At 44.6% G+C, this 19,725-nt stretch overlaps 2 protein-coding genes across 3 annotated transcripts; one reads left to right on the forward strand and one right to left on the reverse strand.

Annotated features, from left to right (window-relative positions):
• The first annotated feature begins 113 nt into the window (after nt 1-113).
• LOC133561735 (protein FAM83B-like) lies at nt 114-16,685 on the forward strand. 2 transcript variants are annotated; one of them, XM_061915233.1, is made up of 5 exons: nt 115-474; nt 541-1,010; nt 4,093-4,257; nt 12,230-12,354; nt 12,472-16,685. In XM_061915233.1, exons 2-5 carry the CDS (start codon nt 564-566, stop codon nt 14,324-14,326), a joined length of 2,592 nt encoding a protein of 863 aa, XP_061771217.1. In that variant the 5' UTR covers nt 115-474; nt 541-563; the 3' UTR covers nt 14,327-16,685. The 2 variants fall into 2 exon arrangements, with proteins under 2 accessions (XP_061771226.1, XP_061771217.1); XM_061915242.1 differs by having other exon boundaries at nt 114-1,010.
• On the reverse strand, nt 16,592-19,358 carry lgsn (lengsin, lens protein with glutamine synthetase domain). Its single transcript, XM_061915255.1, has 3 exons — nt 18,407-19,358; nt 18,110-18,276; nt 16,592-17,917 (listed from the first exon to the last, which is right to left on the reverse strand). Exons 1-3 carry the CDS (start codon nt 19,116-19,118, stop codon nt 16,724-16,726), a joined length of 2,073 nt encoding a protein of 690 aa, XP_061771239.1. The 5' UTR covers nt 19,119-19,358; the 3' UTR covers nt 16,592-16,723.
• Nucleotides 19,359-19,725: the final 367 nt, after the last annotated feature.

Here is a 19,725-nt window from a genome sequence, read left to right on the forward strand (position 1 = left end):
TGGTTTTTGTGATTGGTGTCGTTTCTCCGGCTGCTGGCTGAACAAACCTGCTCCGGGCCTGCAGGAAAGTGGGCGGAGCCTGTCTCTGTGTGTATGTGTGTGTGCACAGCAGGTACAACAGGCTGATCCACACCTCGTACGCGCGGGGACACGATGCAGGACTCCACATCGCAACTCTCCGAATCCTCTCAGGAGACTTGAGGCCGGCCGGACCAGAACCGAGTAAGTGTGTCTCCCTCCGCCAGGATGAGCGGGTGTGTTGACCAAGTCCTGGGACGTGTGACGGCGTGAGACTCGCCTCATGTTTACTCGCACTCGACAGACTGGTTCCACATCTTTGCTTAACGTATTAGTGGCTCTGTCAGCACTACGTTCACTTTTGAGAAAGAAGTGGACGAATAGGAAGAACCATGCTGGGGTGATGCGATCCAAAGACCTCCTGGGGGAACATCAAGTGGACTTGTAGCCTTGAAGGTATGCACATAGGAGAAGTGGACTTTGAGTAAATTCTGGAGGTGACTGACCTTCTGGTCTATCTAGTCTTCATCAGGTCAAGTGCAGTCATGGCGTCCAACGAGTCCAACTTGTGCATATCGTCGCTGAAGGACGACGACTGCCCGCCCTACGTCCAGCCGCACTACAAGGAGTCCTACCGTCTGGCCATCTACGCTCTGCTATGCGGCGGGAAAACCGCCTACGAGGATTTTCTGCAGGCGGAGCAGATCAGCCACTTCCTGTCCGAGGAGGAGATCCTCTTCATCCTGGACAATGCCGAGGTGCCCGTCGTGGAGGACGATCCGGAGGGGCGGCGGCCGTTCGGAGGCGAGCCGAACCCGTCCACCTACTTCCCCGTGGAGTCCGACGAGGAGGTGCCGGACCTGGACCTGGGCTGGCCTGAGGTCAAGCTGGATGACCTGGACACCAGCATCAGCCTGCTGTTCCACCCGCCCAGACTCAACACCCCCACCATCAAGGAGGTGGTCCGCAAGCAGATCCAGGAGGCCAAGCAGGTGAGCGCCCCCAACAGTTTGGGATGGGTACTGAATATATTACTTATAAGGCACAGACCAAATCCCGCTGGTAGTACCGGGCACGGATTCACGTAGAATCTAACAGTGCCATGTTTTGGTACCTGGTTTGCGTGCGACGTCGGCCCTAGGGGATCCCTCCAGCAGCAGTGATACTTTATTCCACTCCATCCGCCAAACTATCTCGCCTTAATGTTGCAATTTATCAAAGTGATTTACTCAATGCACTAGCTTGATGCTAATTATTAGCATTAGCAAGTGCACATGGCGATTTTAACACCTCCAAATGTACTAATGAAAACTACGACTATGACGCACGTTAGAACCAAACAGCTGGTGCGTAATAAGCACAATACTTACAGTATGAACACTTTGTAGGGGGCGACAGACTGACCAACCCACCATAAACTATACACTACCGCCAATGACGACTACAACTAAGATGCACGTTGCAATCAAACAGCTGGTGCGTGATAATCACAATACTTATAGTATGAACACTTTGTGGGGCGCAACAGACTGACTAACAAACTATACACTACTGCCATCTAAAACCTGGGACTGGCAATTGTAAATAAGACTCAGAGATGCGTTTTTTTAAATAAAACAAGATAGCCTCTGGACAGCGGTTAGCATAGTCAGCTCATTAAATGTTGCAATAATAAACGTAATTATCATAAACAATATCTATTAGCACACACAAAAGTACCGTAAATTGTTATTGTTGAGTACCGATAATTGGTCCCCATTCCCGTGCATTATGTTGCCAGTTCGTCAAACAACACGCGTTTGGATGTGTTGATGTTGTCACCATGGCAACGTGAGGACAAAACATTCTGATCTTTTTGGATCAGGGACAAATTTTGTTGTCCTCCGTAGTTACACAACTCTTGTGTCTAAATTCATTCTGGAGGAAAAGGTTGAACTTGCGTGCTAATTTAGAAAAAAAATATTGTTTTGTCGACTCAGAGCTCTTTTGGGGTTTTGTGGGACGGACCGCGGAAGGACCTTTAAAGCAGAGGTGTCCAAAGTGTGGCCCGCATCTTCTGTTCTAGGGACGAAAATAAACACAGCCTGGATTGGAACATTACACACACAAAAAAACGAAACTGGCCTAATAGGGCTTGAAAGTGTGACGTGGTAATGCAATGCATTGTGGGTCTTGCTGGCATCTTAATAACATATTTACAAGACTTTGTCCTAAACATGTTTTATTTTACTTTTTTATTTATTAAATGTTTTTATATATATATATATATATATTTTTTTTTTTTGTTGTTGCACTTTTTTATTTTTTTATTCATATTTTTTTTATATTTTAATGAACAAATAAAATCAAAATATACAAATGTTATATAAATTAATATATAAATAAATATACTATATATATATATATATATATATATATATATATATATATATATATTGTTCATTCATCATACAATTCACATTAACTATATGTGTTTTTAGATATATATATATACATATATGAAATATAATTTATATCTGTATTTCTACATATATCATACACACATCTGTGTGTGTACATATATTTATATATATATATATATATATATATATATAATACACATGCATCTATATGTCTAAATATATATAAATCACTTATATATAAGATATATATATATATATATATATATATATATATATATATATATATATAAGATATATATATATATATATATAAGATATATATATATATATAAGGGACGGCGTGGCGCAGTGGGAGAGTGGCCGTGCGCAACCCGAGGGTCACTGGTTCAAATCCCACCTAGAACCAACCTCGTCACGTCCGTTGTGTCCTGAGCAAGACACTTCACCCTTGCTCCTGATGGGTGCTGGTTGGCGCCTTGCATGGCAGCTCCCTCCATCAGTGTGTGAATGTGTGTGTGAATGGGTAAATGTGGAAGTAGTGTCAAAGCGCTTTGAGTACCTTGAAGGTAGAAAAGCGCTATACAAGTACAACCCATTTATCATTTATATATTATACACACGTCTATATATATATAAATATGTATATGTATATATATACATTACACACACATCTATATTTTTTATATATATATATATATACATATATATATATTTATTTTTTTAATGTATATATATATATATATATATATATATATATATATATATATATATATGTGTGTGTGTTGGCCCTGCGATGAGGTGGCGACTTGTCCAGGGTGTACCCTGCCTTCCGCCCGATTGTAGCTGAGATAGGTGCCAGCGCCCCCCGCGACCCGAAAGGGAATAAGCGGTAGAAAATGGATGGATGGATATATATATATATATATATATATATATATATATATATATATAGGGCAGTCTGGGCTTCCCTGCTTAGGCTGCTGCCCCCGCGACCCAACCTCGGATAAGCGGAAGAAGATGGGTGGATGGATGGATAAAAAAAATACAAAATAATTTTTTTAATATTGTTTTTTCACTTTAACAAGGTCGAAACCTAAGCCTAAGGTTCATGTGTGAAGTAGATAATATTGATGTCATTATTGAACTTGATTTTGTGGGTTCTTCCGAGGATGTTGTAGTCGTAATGATTTGTGCAGTCCTTTGAGACATTTGTGATTTGGGACTATATAAGTAAACATTGATTGATTGATTGATTGATTGATTCCAATCAGGACTAATAAATGGGTTATGATACATGGGTTGTACTTGTTTAGCGCTTTTCTACCTTCAAGGTACTCAAAGCGCTTTGACACTACTTCCACATTTACCCATTCACACACACACTCACACACTGATGGAGGGAGCTGCCATGCAAGGCGCTAACCAGCACCCATCAGGAGCAAGGGTGAAGTGTCTTGCTCAGGACACAACAAACGTGACGAGGTTGGTACTAGGTGGGGATTGAACCAGGGCCTTTTGGGTTGCGCACAGCCACTCTTCCACTGCGCCACGCCGTCCCATATTGCAGTGAGGTGAAGAATCCCTGGCCTACCATACTTTGGTACTGGTTTTAGTACCTTCCATGTACAAAATGGACCTTCTGCTTGAACCTGATCAAACATGCTCTCCCCAGATGGTCGCCATAGCGATGGACGTCTTCACGGACGTGGACATTTTCAAGGAGGTCATCGGCGCCACGCTTCGGGGGGTGGCGGTCTACATCCTCCTGGACGAGAGCCGCTACGGCAGCTTCCACGCCATGTCGCAGAGAGTGGGCGTCAACATCCAGGACCTGAAGGTGAGGCTCCTCCCACCGCACTTCCTGTCTGCTTCCAAAAAAAAAAAGCGGGCCATGATTGGTTTGTTTTTAGCGCTCGACTTCCCGTGTGCGTGGACTCATTCAGAGGACACGTTACAATGACTTTATATTTTTTAAATCCATTTTTAATTTCATTTGGTTAACGTTTTGTACTAAAAATCGTTTCATGTAAACTAAATTGTTCAAACAAATTGGGATAATCAAAACATAAAATTACAGTCCTTCTATGTTAGGCCATTTTGCCGTCATAGTTTTATCAATGACAAAACAAAAAGGAGTTGAGGTAAAAATTTCATATGAAGCGCCCTGTCATGCATTTATTGGCATTTTACATGCGCTTCTTCACGAATAAAGGCACCAACAAAACTCTGAAAATGAACCAAATATGAGTGATATTGTTATTATAAGCACTTACACAGATGGACTATTTTAACGGTGCACTGATAGCATTGAAAAACTGACCTGAAAATGTATCGCGATAAAACTACATCCATCATTCCGTCTCTAAAACTTATTGCTCGTCCTCGTTGTCTTCGGGCTCAAAAACATTTGGTTTTGGATCATAATTTCCCACAAAGTAATCCTTGTTGGCTCTCACAAAGTCTGCTTGATTAGCATTGTTGTTGATGGGGAAGGGATCAGTGAGTCCTCTTCTACGTCACGGATCACATGACTGGCTTCCTCATTATCTCTCGAAATATCTCGGGAATCTCCAAGAGATTGATACTATATTGATCTATGGTATGCGCGATACTAATGAATCATTTTCGGTACTATACCGCCTCTAAAAAGTACCGGTCGACGAGGAATAGCTAAACATGCTTCACTACACACCGTAGGAGGATACAATAGCTCACCGGCGTCACAATGTAAACAAACGCCATGGGTGGATCTACACCTGACATCCACTGTAATGATACCAAGTACAGGAGCGTATCTAGTCGATACTACTATGATTACATCAATATTTTTTGGCATCACATCTTCTAGATAAATGACACAATATGTTAAATGCATATGTCAGCAGACTAATTAGGAGCCTTTGTTTGTTTACTTACTACTAAAAGACAGGTTGTCTAGTATGTTGACTGTTTTATTTAATGACTAAATTGCAATAATAAACATGTGTTTAATGTGCCCTAAGATTTGTTGTTAAAATAAAGCCAATAATGCCATTTTTTGTGGTCCCCTTTATTTAGAAAAGTATCGAAAACAATTTTGGTACCGGTACCAACACTGTATTGATCATATTTATTTACTTGCAAACTTTGAACGTTTTTGGTGCCATAAATCAGATGTATATGACACAAGCTTCAATATAAACACTGATGACATCTATTAAACAAGACAAGAAGCAAGGAATTAAACAGAGACAGAATTGAATTCGGCTCACTGGGGAGAAACGTGTACACCTGTACCCTTGTACATTGTTCCACGCTCTGCCGTAAGATTGTACGCCTCTTTTATGTGGACTTTCCCTGATTAATATGATAGTTCATGTTTTTCGCTCAGTACAGTTTGGTGTTAGAGCACATTGGTGTACATTACTAACTCAAACATGTTTTGTGCTGACATAGAAGCTAGCTTATCTCTTTCCGTAGTTAGCGTCTGAGGCTAATAGCGTAGCGCACCAATGTCGCTACAACTTGGTTATTAAACAGGTCACTGAACTGTTGTTGACAGTTTTTGAATGCATTTAGAGGCAGTGTTGTGTCAGGTTCAAACACTGATGACATCTATTAAACAAGACAAGAAGCAAGGAGTTAAACACCAACATCCCACTGGGGTGAGTTTTTCCCTGCCCTTATGTGGGCTCTGTAGCGCGGATGTCGTTGTGGCTTGTGCGGCCCCTTGAGACACTTGTGATTTAGGGCTATATAAATACACATTGATTGCTTGATTGATTGAAACAGAGACAGAATAAAATTTGGCTCAATTGAGGAGAGACATCTGGTCTGTACTCTTATACACTCCTGACGAAAGATTGTATGCCTCCTCTTTTATTTGGACTTTCCCTGATTACATGGCAACAGTTGTTTCTAAAGGGACTGGGGGTCATAAACAGCCATTGTCTTTGATTAAAACTGTTCAAGGACGGTCGTAAAACAGTTCAAAGAAAAGGTCCCTGGAGGGGAGTCCTCTTCGCTTTGTAGATCTCGGGTCAAGACAAAATCTTTCTGTGGATTACAATACATCAAAGAAACAGAACGCCTTCATGTTGCTTCCCATCCTACACAGTGGAGTCGTACAAGCCTTCTGCTTGGTAGGATCTGCTCGCCGGGAACTCGTTGAAACACAAAGTTCTGTGATAACTTAGATGCAATTATTCTAACAAAACCACAAACGCGTATGAAGGATTGCTTGATTGATTGAAACAGAGACAGAATTAAATTTGGCTCATTTAAGGAGAGACGTCTGGTCTGTACTCTTATACAGCATCACCATCACATCTGAGGTCCTCTCCAAGGTTTCTCATAGTCAGCATTGTCACTGGCGTCCCACTGGATGTGAATTCTCCCTGCCCACTGGGTGTGAGTTTTCCTTGCCCTTTTGTGGGTTCTTCCGAGGATGTTGTAGTCGTAATGGTTTGTACAGTCCTTTGAGACATTTGTGATTTGGGGCTATATAAATAAACATTGATTGATTGATTGATTTCCACCCCCTTGTCTCTTTACCTACTTTTGTTTACTTGCGAGGAAGGAAGCTAACGAGCTGGATAGTCAAAGAGCTTCTTGGTCAATCCCGAGACGGACGTTTCAAAATGCCGAGGACGGCGTCAAAAAGGGACAACGCAAATACAAAGTGGTTCGTTCGTCACGTTCAGTAATTGTGGCGCTCAAGCAGGTCGGAATGCGGATTTGGAAAGTCCACCTGGAATGCAGTTGTCTGGGTCACGTGACCACATCCCTGAAATACCGCCGCGCGACTCGTCACCGTCTACACTTCCCCGCTCTCGCCGTCTACTCCTCTCCATCCGGCGGGGTGTCAAAGTCCGCTCGTTTTCAGCGCGGCAGGATTTTCCTGTCGAGCGGCGCGGGTTCCGACTGTGCAGAACAAACAAGACGAGAGAGGGAGGGAGGGAGGCAAACGCCGTCCAAACCCGCGAGCGTGTGCAAACAGCCCGGCCTTGTTAAGATGACTTCCTGCTAACCTCCGCCGAGCAACCTTGCAGATCTCACCCGAGATGCGAGCTCTGTGGAAACAAGTCTAAAAGAAGCCCGACATACCACCTGTGTCAAATGTGTCGATGTAGACCAGGGGTGTCCTAAGTTTTTGACTTGGGGCCCCCAGAAAATGTGTTAGTTAAGGTGTTGTCTTTCCAGGGGGAAGGTGGACAGACGGGGAAGCGGCTGGGTGGGTTTAAGGAACTGTGTAATTTGTCCTGTCGCCACCATCCCGTCTCCATCTCACCACACAGCCAGGAGGGGGCAGTAGACTACAGACTGTGGTGAAGTAGGCCTGCTTCGTCACATGAAGAAGCCTACAATTTTTAGTTGTGTTTTCCTCTCCGTATGCTGAGTGGCTATGTACGATACATACCGTATTTCCTTGAATTGCCGCCGGGGCGCTAATTAATTCAAAACCTCTTCTCACTCCGGCACTTACCAAAGGCATGCGGTAAATTTAGGCCTGCGCTTAAAAATTTGAGTGTGATGTAAGGATGCCATCATGAAAAGCACATTTAATAAAAAAAACGTTATTATGGTCTTACCTTTACTTATAAATGAAGTCCATGCGCAGCTCCTTCTGATCAAAAGCATTGATAACTTTTTTATAGAAGTCTTCCTTATCTTTCTCTCTGTCTCGATGGAGATCTTCCTTTATTACCTCCTGCTCCGATCGAAAGTCCAGTTTAGAAAACTATTTTATTTTAGATATGTAATCCTCCATGATAAAAGTGCGAGCGAGAGGAAAAAATAAACTCTTGCTGCTTGTTGTCACTTCTTCTGCAGCCGAGTAGTCGCAAGAAGGATCACTAGCGCCCTCTACCACCAGGAGCCGGGAGTCATTTAAAGACTCATATTTGACTCACGCAGCTATGGTATATTAATAAAACATAGCTGCTTACTGTTTTTTTTTGCATATTCAATAGCTTGGACCTTAAATCCTACTAAATAGCTCTTAATCTTCTTCCCTTTGTGCGATTTCAAATTATTGAAATCAGCCTCCTCCATTTTGAAAAAAATGACAGGTGAAGTGTCACTCGTGACGTGACGAGTTTGACCCGGCGGAAATTCTAGACATGCGCTAATTATTTTGCAAAACGAGTTTGACCCGGCGGAAATTCTAGACATGCGCTAATAAAAATAATATTTTGCCAAATGAGTTTGACCCGGCGTTAATGCTAAGCATGCGCTAATTATTTTGCAAAACGAGTTAGACCCGGCAGTAATTCTAGGCAGGTGCATACTATATACCCGGCGGCGATTCAACGAAATACAGTATCTTGATATTTTTTCCGTAAAGTAAAAACAAAACACAAAACAGTCCTAGTTACCAGAGATACTATGTCAATATTTTGTCTTAGTAAGTCAATATTTACTAAATCAAAATGATGACATACTTAGTATCTCAGGTAACTAGGACTGTTTTGTGTTTTGTTTTTACTTTACGGAAAAAATGTCAAGATATATATCGTATAGTGCCACTCTTTTTCAAACACTTATTTACAGTACCTGTGATGAGGTGGCGACTTGTCCAGGGTGTACCCCTCCTTCCGCCCGATTGTAGCTGAGATAGGCACCGGCGAACCCCTTCCACCGCTACTCCAAAGGGAATAAGCGGTAGAAAATCAATGGATGGATATTTACAGCAAGTCATCAATTTGACTTAGTCATTATTTGGTCTTAGTAAGTCAATATTTACTAAGACAAAATAATGACTAAGTCAAATTGATGACTTACTGTAAATAAACATTTGCTAGAAGCGTTTGAAAAATACTTAAAGGGGAACATTATCAGCAGACCTATGTAAGCGTCAATATATACCTTGATGGTGCAGAAAAAAGACCATCTTTTTTTTTTAACCGATTTCCGAACTCTAAATGGGTGAATTTTGGCGAATTAAACGCCTTTCTGTTTATCGCGCTGGAGGCGATGACGTCAGAATGTGACGTCGCCGAGGTAACACACCCGCCATTTTCATTTTCACATTACAAACACCGGGTCTCAGCTCTGTTATTTTCCGTTTTTTCGACTATTTTTTGGAACCTTGGAGACATCATGCCTTGTCGGTGTGTTGTCGGAGGGTGTAACAACACTAACAGGGAGGGATTCAAGTTGCACCACTGGCCCCAAGATGCCAAAGTGTCTGCTGCCAGACCCCCATTGAATGTGCCGGAGTGTCTCCAAATTTTACCGGCGATGACAGACATGGCACAGAGATGTATGGATAACCTGCAGATGCATTTGCAACTATAAATTCAACAAAATCACAGGTCAGTTTTGTTGATGTTGACTTATTTGCTAATCAGACATATTTGGTTGCGGCGTGACTGTCAGCTAATCGATGCTAACATGCTGTGCTAATCGACGCTAACATGCTATTTACCGACGGTGCTGAAGCAGACATGGTACAGAGATGTATGGATAACCTGTAGATGCATTTGCAACTATATTACGTTTCCTTCCACCCACATTTAATGCGAAACAAACACTTACCAATCGACGGATTTAAGTTGCTCCAGTGTCAAAAGATGCAAAAGTCCTGATCGTTTGGTCCGCACATTTTACCGGCGATGCTAACGCAGCTATTCGACCATGCTATGGCTATGAATAGCGTCAATAGCTATTCGCTCAATAGCTTCAGTTTCTTCTTCAATACTTTCATACTCCAACCATCTGTTTCAATACATGCGTAATCTGTCGAATCGCTTAAGTCGCTGAAATCCGAGTCTGAATCCGAGCTAATGTCGCTATATCTTGCTGTGGTATTCCCATTGTTTGTTTACATTGGCAGCACTGTGTGACGTCACAGGGAAATGGATAGTCGCATCGCAAATAGCGAAAATCAAGCACTTTAAAGCTTTTTTTAGGGATATTCGGGGACCGGTAAAATTTTGATAAAAACTTCGAAAAATACAACAAGCCACTGGGAACTGATTTTTTATTGTTTTTAACCCTTTTGAAATTGTGATAATGTTCCCCTTTAAAGGTGGGGCCACATGCTTACATATGTTCAACTCATCATGCTTAATTTACAGGACAAAAAATGTATGTATATATATATATATATATATATATATATATATATATATATATATATATATATATATATATATATATATATGTGTGTACAGTACAGGCCAATAGTTTGGACACACCTTCTGATTTCAGTATGTTTTCTTTATTTTCATGACTATTTACATAGTAGATTTTCACATCAAAACCATGATTGAACACAAGTGTAGTTAACAAAAAAAAGGTGATATAATCCGTTTTATACTGTAGTTTCTTCAAAATAGCCACCCTTTGCCCCGATTACTGCTCTTTGCACACTTTTGGCATTCTCTCCGTGAGCTTCAAGCACACCTGGGAAGTAAAAAACCATTTCTTGAAACCCACCGAGAGAATGTTGAGGGTGTTCGAAACCGTAGTCGAAGCAAAGGGTGGCTATTTTGAAGAAACTAGAATACGAAGAATGTATCTACAATGTAAATCGTCATGAAAATAAAGAAAACTCATTGAACGAGAAGGTGTGTCTAAAAAGGGGGTTTTATATATTTTCAAGTATTTAATATATATATGTATACTGTCTATCTGTGTTGGCCCTGTGATGAGGTGGCGATTTGTCCAGGGTGTACCCCGCCTTCCGCCTGATTGTAGCTGAGATAGGCGCCAGCGCCCCCCGCGACCCCGAAAGGGAATAAGCGGTAGAAAATGGATGGATGTATACATATATATATATAAATAATCCGTTCATGAATGAGTATATCCGTTCGGCTACCGTGTTCAATGGAGAAGTCTGATCTAAAAAATTTGCAAGCAGCATACCCCCTTTCCCTTCGAGCTGTCCTGGATGAACTGAAATTATTTTTTTTCCAATCATTTTGGAACTTGCAAGCGTACTTCTTCTTCTTACTCGTCGTCGCCATGTCTCTTCTCTGTTCTTCTGCTTTGTCTCCGTTACATTTTTGGACATTACTACTTGCCGTAGTTTTGAAGCAATGCATGATAGTAATCCGGATGTTGTGTTTGTCAGTGTATATACGTGCCGGCTGGAATAAACACACGCTGAGAAGTAGCTCCGTTCCTGAAGTGAAGTGAATTATATTTATATAGCGCTTTTCTCTAGTGAGAGTGTGTGTATGTATGTATGTATGTATATATGTATATATATATATATATATATGTACATATCATACTTGCCAATTATATATATAATTTATAACTAATATCATTGGATATTTAGAGTATGTGAAAGTATGTATTCTACCTTGTTTACTTCCATTTAAACATTTATAGAAAAAAATGTGTTTAGGGGCGGGTATTTCTGATTTTTAGGATTGTGTTTGGACTCGTGCCGAGCTGACCAGGGAGCCATAACCAGGAAACGTGGTGCAGGAAAGAAAAACTACCTTATATTTTGCTTTATGGCAGGCCCAGAAAAGCGAGCCCAAATAAACTACCACGCACGTTCAAAAACAATTCCAAAAAAAAAACGCGAAGGAAATTTGCAAACGACTATAGAAGAAAACCAAAACAAGCCCAGTATGGACTATGCAGACTTGCCAAAGCTGCCAGCAAGCCTCATTCCTTCTTCGACACACCTTCTCAGACTTCTTTAACATTCCTGCATTCAAATGTCTGAAATCTCCCCACTTCGTAAGAGTGACAACAAAGTCCTTTATATCAGAAATGCAATGTCTGTCAAGTTTATGTCCCGTAATCCTGCTAACTAACCAAGTCTTTGTTTAATGTGTTCCTTTACCTTCCTCTGGTTTCTTTACCAGAACATCCGGGTCCGCACAGTGCGAGGTCAGCAGTATCACTGTCAGTCCGGATTGAAGTTCCACGGCAGTTTGGAGCAGAGATTCATTCTGGTGGACTGCAGAACTGTTTTGTACGGAACGTACAGGTGAGTTGAGACCTTGCCAACACTTTCTGTAGCTCTAGAAGGTAACCAAACTATCCAGCTGACCTGACAAAAAGATTAAAAGGAGCTATTTTCCCCTCCCTCTTGCCTCCTTGCTAGCTACACCTGGTCCTTTGAGAAGATCAACCTAAGCATGGTACTGGTGGTCACAGGTCAGCTCGTTTGCTCGTATGACGAGGAGTTTCGCCGACTCTACGCCCGCTCCACTGTTCCTGAGTTACTGTACAACGAGAGGTTGACCGTGGAGTACCTGAGGAACGGCATGACCCTGCGCAGTCCAAACTCCAGCCAGCTGTCCCTGAATCACATTCACATGCGTTCCAGAGGCCTACGGGGCCTGAGGAGTGCTCAGGAGGATTGCTACGCAAATGTTGCTGGAATGTCTCGGGGCCTCAGCATGCAAGACCGGCTGCATCAGTCCCATTTTGCGGACACCAGCCACATGGTGAGGGGACACAGTTTTGGTGCGGACCTTCAGAGACTAAATCCAAAGACCCGTTTGAGAATGGGAACCAAAGACATTGGCGTGCCTGTCGCTCCTGACAATACTTTTAATATGCCCGGTCCCAACAAGATGTCTCACCAGCTGGTTAGACACCAGAGTCGCTACGGTTCCGATAAGAATCTCATTCCGTTCAACTCTGAGACGTCCCTCCACAGGTGGAAGATGGACACATACCTAAATGGGAATTTCGATGCATCATGTGATGCCCTGTCGCCTGTGACCTCGCCATACAGCAGCCGCACAGGCCTGAACGACCCACAGCCCCACATGATTCCCAACAGGTCCAGGGACATGAAGTCCAGGTTGGAAGAAATCCGACAAAAGAGACTCAGTTTACAGGAATACAACAATCTCAGGCAGAGCCAAGAGTCTCTGAGGTGTATGTACCAAAGTCTGGATCGTGCCAAGTTCCAGTCTTGTTTAACTCAGAACATGGAGGATGCAAACAGCCTGGAGTCCACCAATCACAAAGACTCTGGGCCCAGCAAGGAGGATGACAGCAACCGCTCTGCGACATACTTTGACATTCAAACAGGTCCGGAATTAAAAACCATACCATTGTACAACGGTTACGAGCCTCTTTCCAGGTCCTCTCCAGCAGGGTATCTGGATGAAAAGCTCAAAGAGCAGTCCCTCAAGTACCCCAGTGGTCTCCAGCGTCCCAGAACAATGGAGTCCTTGATTGAAATTCCTGAAGAAAAGGAAGTTTCAAGTCATTTTATCAGCAGCTTAGATGACGATAGACCCAAAAACGGAAGAGAAGACAAAAAGAATGCGAGCCACCCTCAAGCAAAGGTGGCCAAGGAAAACATTGACTCCTCATCCGGACAGTCTGCATCTCCTGCTGCTAAAGAAAGAAAGAAATCCCTTCCTGGCACGTCGGAAACCGTCCCAAAGACCTTAACTACCTCAGAAGTGAAAACTCCGACAGAAAAGGATGCATCGCCTCAGAGGAAGAACTCCATGAGGACGAAAAGCCCCGAAGAAAAGAAGGCCTCCAAAAAGGACAAGTCGCTTCAAAGAATGGCCTCCTTGAAATCACAGAATTCTTCTGGGTCTCGAGCGTGTACCACTGGAAAACCTTCCACTGCAGAGGACCAAACGAGCCAGAACTTCACCAGCAGGTCGTCAGAGACCGAGAAGCCCAAGTCTTCCTTCAACTTTTCTAGACTATCCTCTCACCGTTCCAGCAAACATAAAACAACTCGAGCAGCCCAGCATGAGCAGGGCTCACGGAGCGAACTGGAAGAGCAGGAAACGACGGCCTTCGAGAGCCGCAAGGCGAAGGCGTACAGTCGCTACGAGTACTTGCTGCGTTCTAGCGTTCCTCTGGACAAAGCAAAGACTGACTCCGCTTATCCAGCGTATCACTCAACACAAGGCGGCGCGGAGAACAAACTGGAAAAGTTCATGCAGAGAGTTGGGAATTTCATAGGCAAGAACAAGTAGATGATGCCAACCTTCAATCGGGTGTGCTCGGATGTTGTTCGACTTGTACAAACCCCGTTTCCGTATCAGTTGGGAAATTGTGTTAGATGTAAATATAAACGGAATACAATGATTTGCCAATCATTTTCAACCCATATTCAGTTGAATATGCTACAAAGACAACATATTTGATGTTCAAACTGATAAACATTGTGAAAGGTGGCAATAAATACTGATAAAGTTGAGGAATGCTCATCAAACACTTATTTGGAACATCCCACGGGTGTGCAGGCTAATCGGGAACAGGTGGGTGCCATGATTGGGTATAAAACCAGCTTCCATGAATCCATCCATCCATTTTCTACCGCTTATTCCCTTTTGGGGTCGCGGGGGGCGCTGGCGCCTATCTCAGCTACAATCGGGCGGAAGGCGGGGTACACCCTGGACAAGTCGCCACCTCATCACAGGGCCAACACAGATAGACAGACAACATTCACACTCACATTCACACACTAGGGACCATTTAGTGTTGCCAATCAACCTATCCCCAGGTGCATGTCTTTGGAAGTGGGAGGAAGCCGGAGTATCCGGAGGGAACCCACGCATTCACGGGGAAAACATGCAAACTCCACACAGAAAGATCCCGAGCCTGGATTTGAACCCAGGACTGCAGGAACTTCGTATTGTGAGGCAGACGTGAAGCCAGCTTCCATGAAATGCTAAGTAATTCACAAACAAGGATGGGGCGAGGGTCAACAATTTGTAAGCAAATTGTCGAACAGTTTTAGAACAACATTTCTCAACGAGCTATTGCAAGGAATTTAGGGATTTTACCATCTACGGTCCGTAAAATCATCAAAAGGTTCGGAGAATCTGGAGAAATCACTGCACGTAAGCGAAAATATTACGGACCTTTGATCCCTCAGGCTGTACTGCATTAAAAACCGACATAAGTGTGTAAAGGATATCACCACATGGGCTCGGGAACACTTCATAAAACCACTGTCAGTAGCTACAGTCGGTCGCTACATCTGTAAGTGCAAGGTTAAAACTCTACTATCCAAAGCGAAAGCCAATTATCAACACCACCCAGGAACGCCGCCGGCTTCGCTGAGATGGACTGATGCAAATTGGAAAAGAGTTCTGTGGTCTGAAGAGTCCACATTTCAAATTATATTTGGAAACTGTGGATGTGGTGTCTTACGGAACAAAGAGGAAAATAACCATCCGGATTGTTTTAGGCGCAAAGTTCAAATGCCAGCATCTGTGATGGTATGGGGGTGTGTTAGTGCCCAAGGCATGGGTAATTTACACATTTGTGAAGGCACCATTAATGCTGAATGATCCATACAGGTTTTGGAGCAACATATGTTGTCATCCAAGCATCGTTATCGTGGACGCCCCTGCTTATTTCAGCAAGACAATGCTAAGCCACATGTTACAACAGCGTGGCTTTGTAGTAAAATAGTGCGGGTACTTTCCTGGCCCGCCTGCAGTCCAGACCTGTCTCCCATTGAAAATGTGTGGCGCATTATGAAGTGTAAAATACGACAACAAGACCCCGAACTGTTGAAGGACTGAAGCTCTACATAAAACAAGAATGGGAAAGAATTCCACTTTCAAAGCTTCAACAATTAGTTTCCTCAGTTCCCAAACATTTATTGAGTGTTATTAAAAGAAAAGGTGATGTAACACAGTGGTGAACATGCCCTTTCCCAACTACTTTGGCACATGTTGCAGCCATGAAATTCTAAGTTAATTATTAGTTGCAAAAAAAAACCAAGTTTATGAGTTTGAACATCAAATATGTTGTCTTTGGAACATATTCAACTGAATATGGGTTGAAAATGATTTGCAAATCATTGTATTCTGTTTATATTTACATCCAACACAATTTCCCAACTCATATAGAAACAGGGTTTGTATATGTTCTGCAGTTCAACCCTTTCTTGTGGGGCGGTTTAGCTCGGTTGGTAGAGCGGCCGTGCCAGCAACTGGAGGGTTGCAGGTTCGATTCCCGCTTCCGCCATCCTAGTCACTGCCGTTGTGTCCTTGGGCAAGACACTTTACCCACCTGCTCCCAGTGCCACCCACACTGGTTTGAATGCAACTTAGATATTGGGTTTCACTATGTAAAGCGCTTTGAGTCAATAGAGAAAAAAGCGCTATATAAATATAATTCACAATTCACACTTTCTATACTTTATATGTCCCCTTCTTAATTGTACAGTACAAAGTCAAAATGAAGACTTCACTCGGGCGCAGCAGTAAATATTAATGTGAATAAATAACACATTTTGCATGGAGGGCCACTTCACCTTTATTTTGAATATCAAAAAAGCCATGATATAAATCCAAAATGAAATCTGTTCAAACATTATTCAAGTCTCATGCTTTGATTTGACGGGGGAGAACTTTCTAGATAAAATACTCCAAGCACTTGTTTCGCTCGTCGTCCAGCTCTTGGGTCTCGATCTCAAACTTCTTCATGGCGATGAAGTACTGGACGAACGGCTCCCCGAGGGCACTGCGGATTATGTGATCCTCGCCCAGCGCCTCCAGAGCGTCTTCCAGTTTCACCGGAATGGCAAAGTCCTTCTGCTGGTTCGGCGCCTTGTGAAAGCTGCTTTCCATGCTCAGGTTGCGTCTGATCCCGTCCAGTCCGGCGGCAGCGGTGGCCGCCAGCACAACGTAAGGGTTGGCCATGGCTGAGCCCAGTTTGTTGTCGATGTGGGTCTCCCGCCCACCGTGGCTCTTAATGTTGAAGGAGCTGCTGTTGTCGTTGCAGCCGCAGGTGGCGTACAGCATCCGCTTAGGGTCTTTGATGGTCTTGGCCATGTGGCTGCGGCATCCGAGGCCAGGTGACATCAGGCAGCTGAGGGCGGCTGAGTGTGTAAGGAGCCCGGCCAGCCATTTGCGGCCAATGTCCGACAGGTCGCCCGGCTTCTCCCCACTTTGGAAGAGGCTGCGGCGGCCGTTGGCATCCCACAAACTGTGGGACAGCACGCCGGCGTTGCAGAGACCATCGTCTGTAAAGAAGCTCGCGATGTAGCTGTGTTTGCGAGCCATTTCTTTGATGCCGGTGCGGAAGGTAAAGGCGCTGTCGGCGGCGGCGATCCCAAACTCCGGACGCAGGTTAATCTCCATCTGGCCGGGCCCACTGGCGGAGGCCATGCTGTCGATGTCGGCGCCCATGCAGTACATGCTGTCCACCAGCTGCTGGAAGAAAGGCAGGTCGTGGTTGCTCAGCAGGGTGGTGGCTGGGAACAGGAGCGTCTTAGGTCCGATTCGGTCCGGCGCACCGAGTACGCAGCACTCGTAGCTGAAGGAGGCATGCAGGGAGAAGCCCAGGCTTTGGAGCTGGCCCAGCAGCTGCTTTGCGATGAGGCGAGGTGAGGTGCGGAGGGGGTTTCCTGTCACCGTGCAGGGGTCGCAGATGACCCTCGCCGTCTGCTCGGCCCAGGGTAGGATCCGGAACGTGGTAAGATCAGGAATCAGGAGGATGTCGCTGCTGAAGTTGGCGGCGTTGGCGTGATCCACTTCGTTACTCTTTGGACTCAGTGTCAGCTCCAAGTAGCTCCTTGGCATCGGAACTCCATACACCGCCTTTTCCTGTAAAACACACATTGTTTCTATTAAATACCAACTGCTAGAGGGGAAGGTTGGGTAGTGGTTCACATTGAGGACTTTCGCGCAGCTGGCACAGGATCAAGTCCCACTTGACAGCTAATTTACAACTGTCTGGTGAGTGACATGCCGCTCATGCAAGTCAACAATGGAAAGAGGACTCGATGAGGGGATTACATGGAAGAAGCGGACGGGCACGGTCTTGGATCTGGACACGCCATGCAAGTCTGTGGCCTCAAAGCGGACAAAGTTGATGTTTTCTCTGGCAATCTGTTGCTTGATCTGCTCCATCGGGGAGATGAACCTTTGGTTCCTTGTGATGTCCAGGATCTCGTTTCCGTTATCTGTGGACAACAGTTTGAACATTGTGATGATGTCCAACGAAAAGAAGTACAAACCACACGGATGCAACTCTCGTGTGTTATCGTTCTTTAGCAACAGTGGACCTGAGTGGTAAATCTTTTCAGCACTGACCTGAGCGAAGCGCTTTCATCTCTCCGTAGAAACCGCAGCTGTCGCATTTGAGAGTGTGGAATTGCGGTTGCCGTTTTTTGTTGGCATCAGCTGTGAACGAGCTGGAAGAATCCACGTAGGGAGGAGGCTGAATAGAAGTGCTGTCACTGAATGTGTCCCCCTCTCTGGAAGCGCTAGGTGGAGGTTTGAAGGTCCTGAACGCTCTTTGTGAGTTGACCTCCTGCTGCATGCTAGGGACAGCCCACCCGCCTCGGCCGCTGCACTTCTGGTGGGAGTCAAAACTCCCCGGAGGGTTGAGTGCGGGGCTGTCCCGCACCAGGGTCTTTAACTCCTCTACGGTGTGCCTGGCCAGTCCTGTCTCGCTGGGCCAAACCCTATTTTGAGGTTTCGCCTCCTGGATCCGATCCCCCGCCAGGTCGGGTTTGTCCATCCCGTGGTCGTTGGGATTGGGACATCGGATAGCGACGACGGTAGAAACGTCTGAAGGGCTGAAGGAGCTATAGGTTGTGTGGTCGATGTTGGGGCCTCGTCCGCCCACCCAGTCCACAGGGGGGGCGCATTTTCCTGTCACCCTGACTCCCTTCTTGCTCTCCATGCTCACCCCTGTGCCGTCGACTTGGTCTTTGCTCCTACACGGTCCGTCCTGGAGGATGACCGACATGTCATGAGAGCTCATGGAAAGTGTCGGCGACAAAACCTCAGACTTATTCATGTGTGCTCTTTCATCAGAACTATTATGATGGCCTTCAGGTGCGAGCACCGCCGGCACATTAATTTTTATAGACAATTACTACAATGGTGGCCCACGAGAAACATCCCTTCACCCCCTCCCGCACCTTTCCGACAGTTCTCTGCGTGCGGCTGGGGAACTGTCACCTGCCGGCCGCTCGCTGTCAGTCCGGGAGGCATAAAAGCTTTGAGCCGATTGGCTGACAGAGTCCACCATTCAGGGCCTTTTGTGTCACTGCGGATGGGAACTGCTGAGCTCAGCGGCGGTTTATCTTTCCAGAAAGTTGGGATCCTGCATGGCGACAACAGGAACGCACCAGCAGCACACAAAGCAACTTTTTTTTATACACGGAGTCGCCCTCCCGTCCGTTCGGATCTACTTTGCATGATTGCACCACAAAGGTCAAAACTTACTAAGACCTACAATTCCACTCCCGTTCCCGGGTTCCTCACTCAAACTGGAAAATGAATGCGGGGGGAGAAAAGAATGTGAAATAACTGAAAACATGTTTTATATTCTATCTATCCATCCATTTTCTACCGCTTATTCCCTTTGGGGTGATGGGGGGCACTGGCCTATCTCAGCTACA

This window comes from Nerophis ophidion, linkage group LG01 (genome assembly GCF_033978795.1).
Source record: "Nerophis ophidion isolate RoL-2023_Sa linkage group LG01, RoL_Noph_v1.0, whole genome shotgun sequence".
Classification (NCBI taxonomy): Eukaryota; Metazoa; Chordata; class Actinopteri; order Syngnathiformes; family Syngnathidae; genus Nerophis; species Nerophis ophidion.

Excerpts from the sequence above, each read along its gene's own strand:
- lgsn (XM_061915255.1), bottom strand. The coding sequence starts at position 19,118 with ATGAATAAGTCTGAGGTTTTGTCGCCGACACTTTCCATGAGCTCTCAT. Across the intron at positions 18,277-18,406 it reads GATGAAAGCGCTTCGCTCAG|ATAACGGAAACGAGATCCTG; the intron begins GTCAGTGCTGAA and ends TGTTGTCCACAG. Across the intron at positions 17,918-18,109 it reads TGCCCGTCCGCTTCTTCCAT|GAAAAGGCGGTGTATGGAGT; the intron begins GTAATCCCCTCA and ends TGTGTTTTACAG.
- LOC133561735 (XM_061915242.1), top strand. The coding sequence starts at position 564 with ATGGCGTCCAACGAGTCCAACTTGTGCATATCGTCGCTGAAGGACGAC. Across the intron at positions 1,011-4,092 it reads AGATCCAGGAGGCCAAGCAG|ATGGTCGCCATAGCGATGGA; the intron begins GTGAGCGCCCCC and ends TGCTCTCCCCAG. Across the intron at positions 4,258-12,229 it reads TCAACATCCAGGACCTGAAG|AACATCCGGGTCCGCACAGT; the intron begins GTGAGGCTCCTC and ends TTTCTTTACCAG.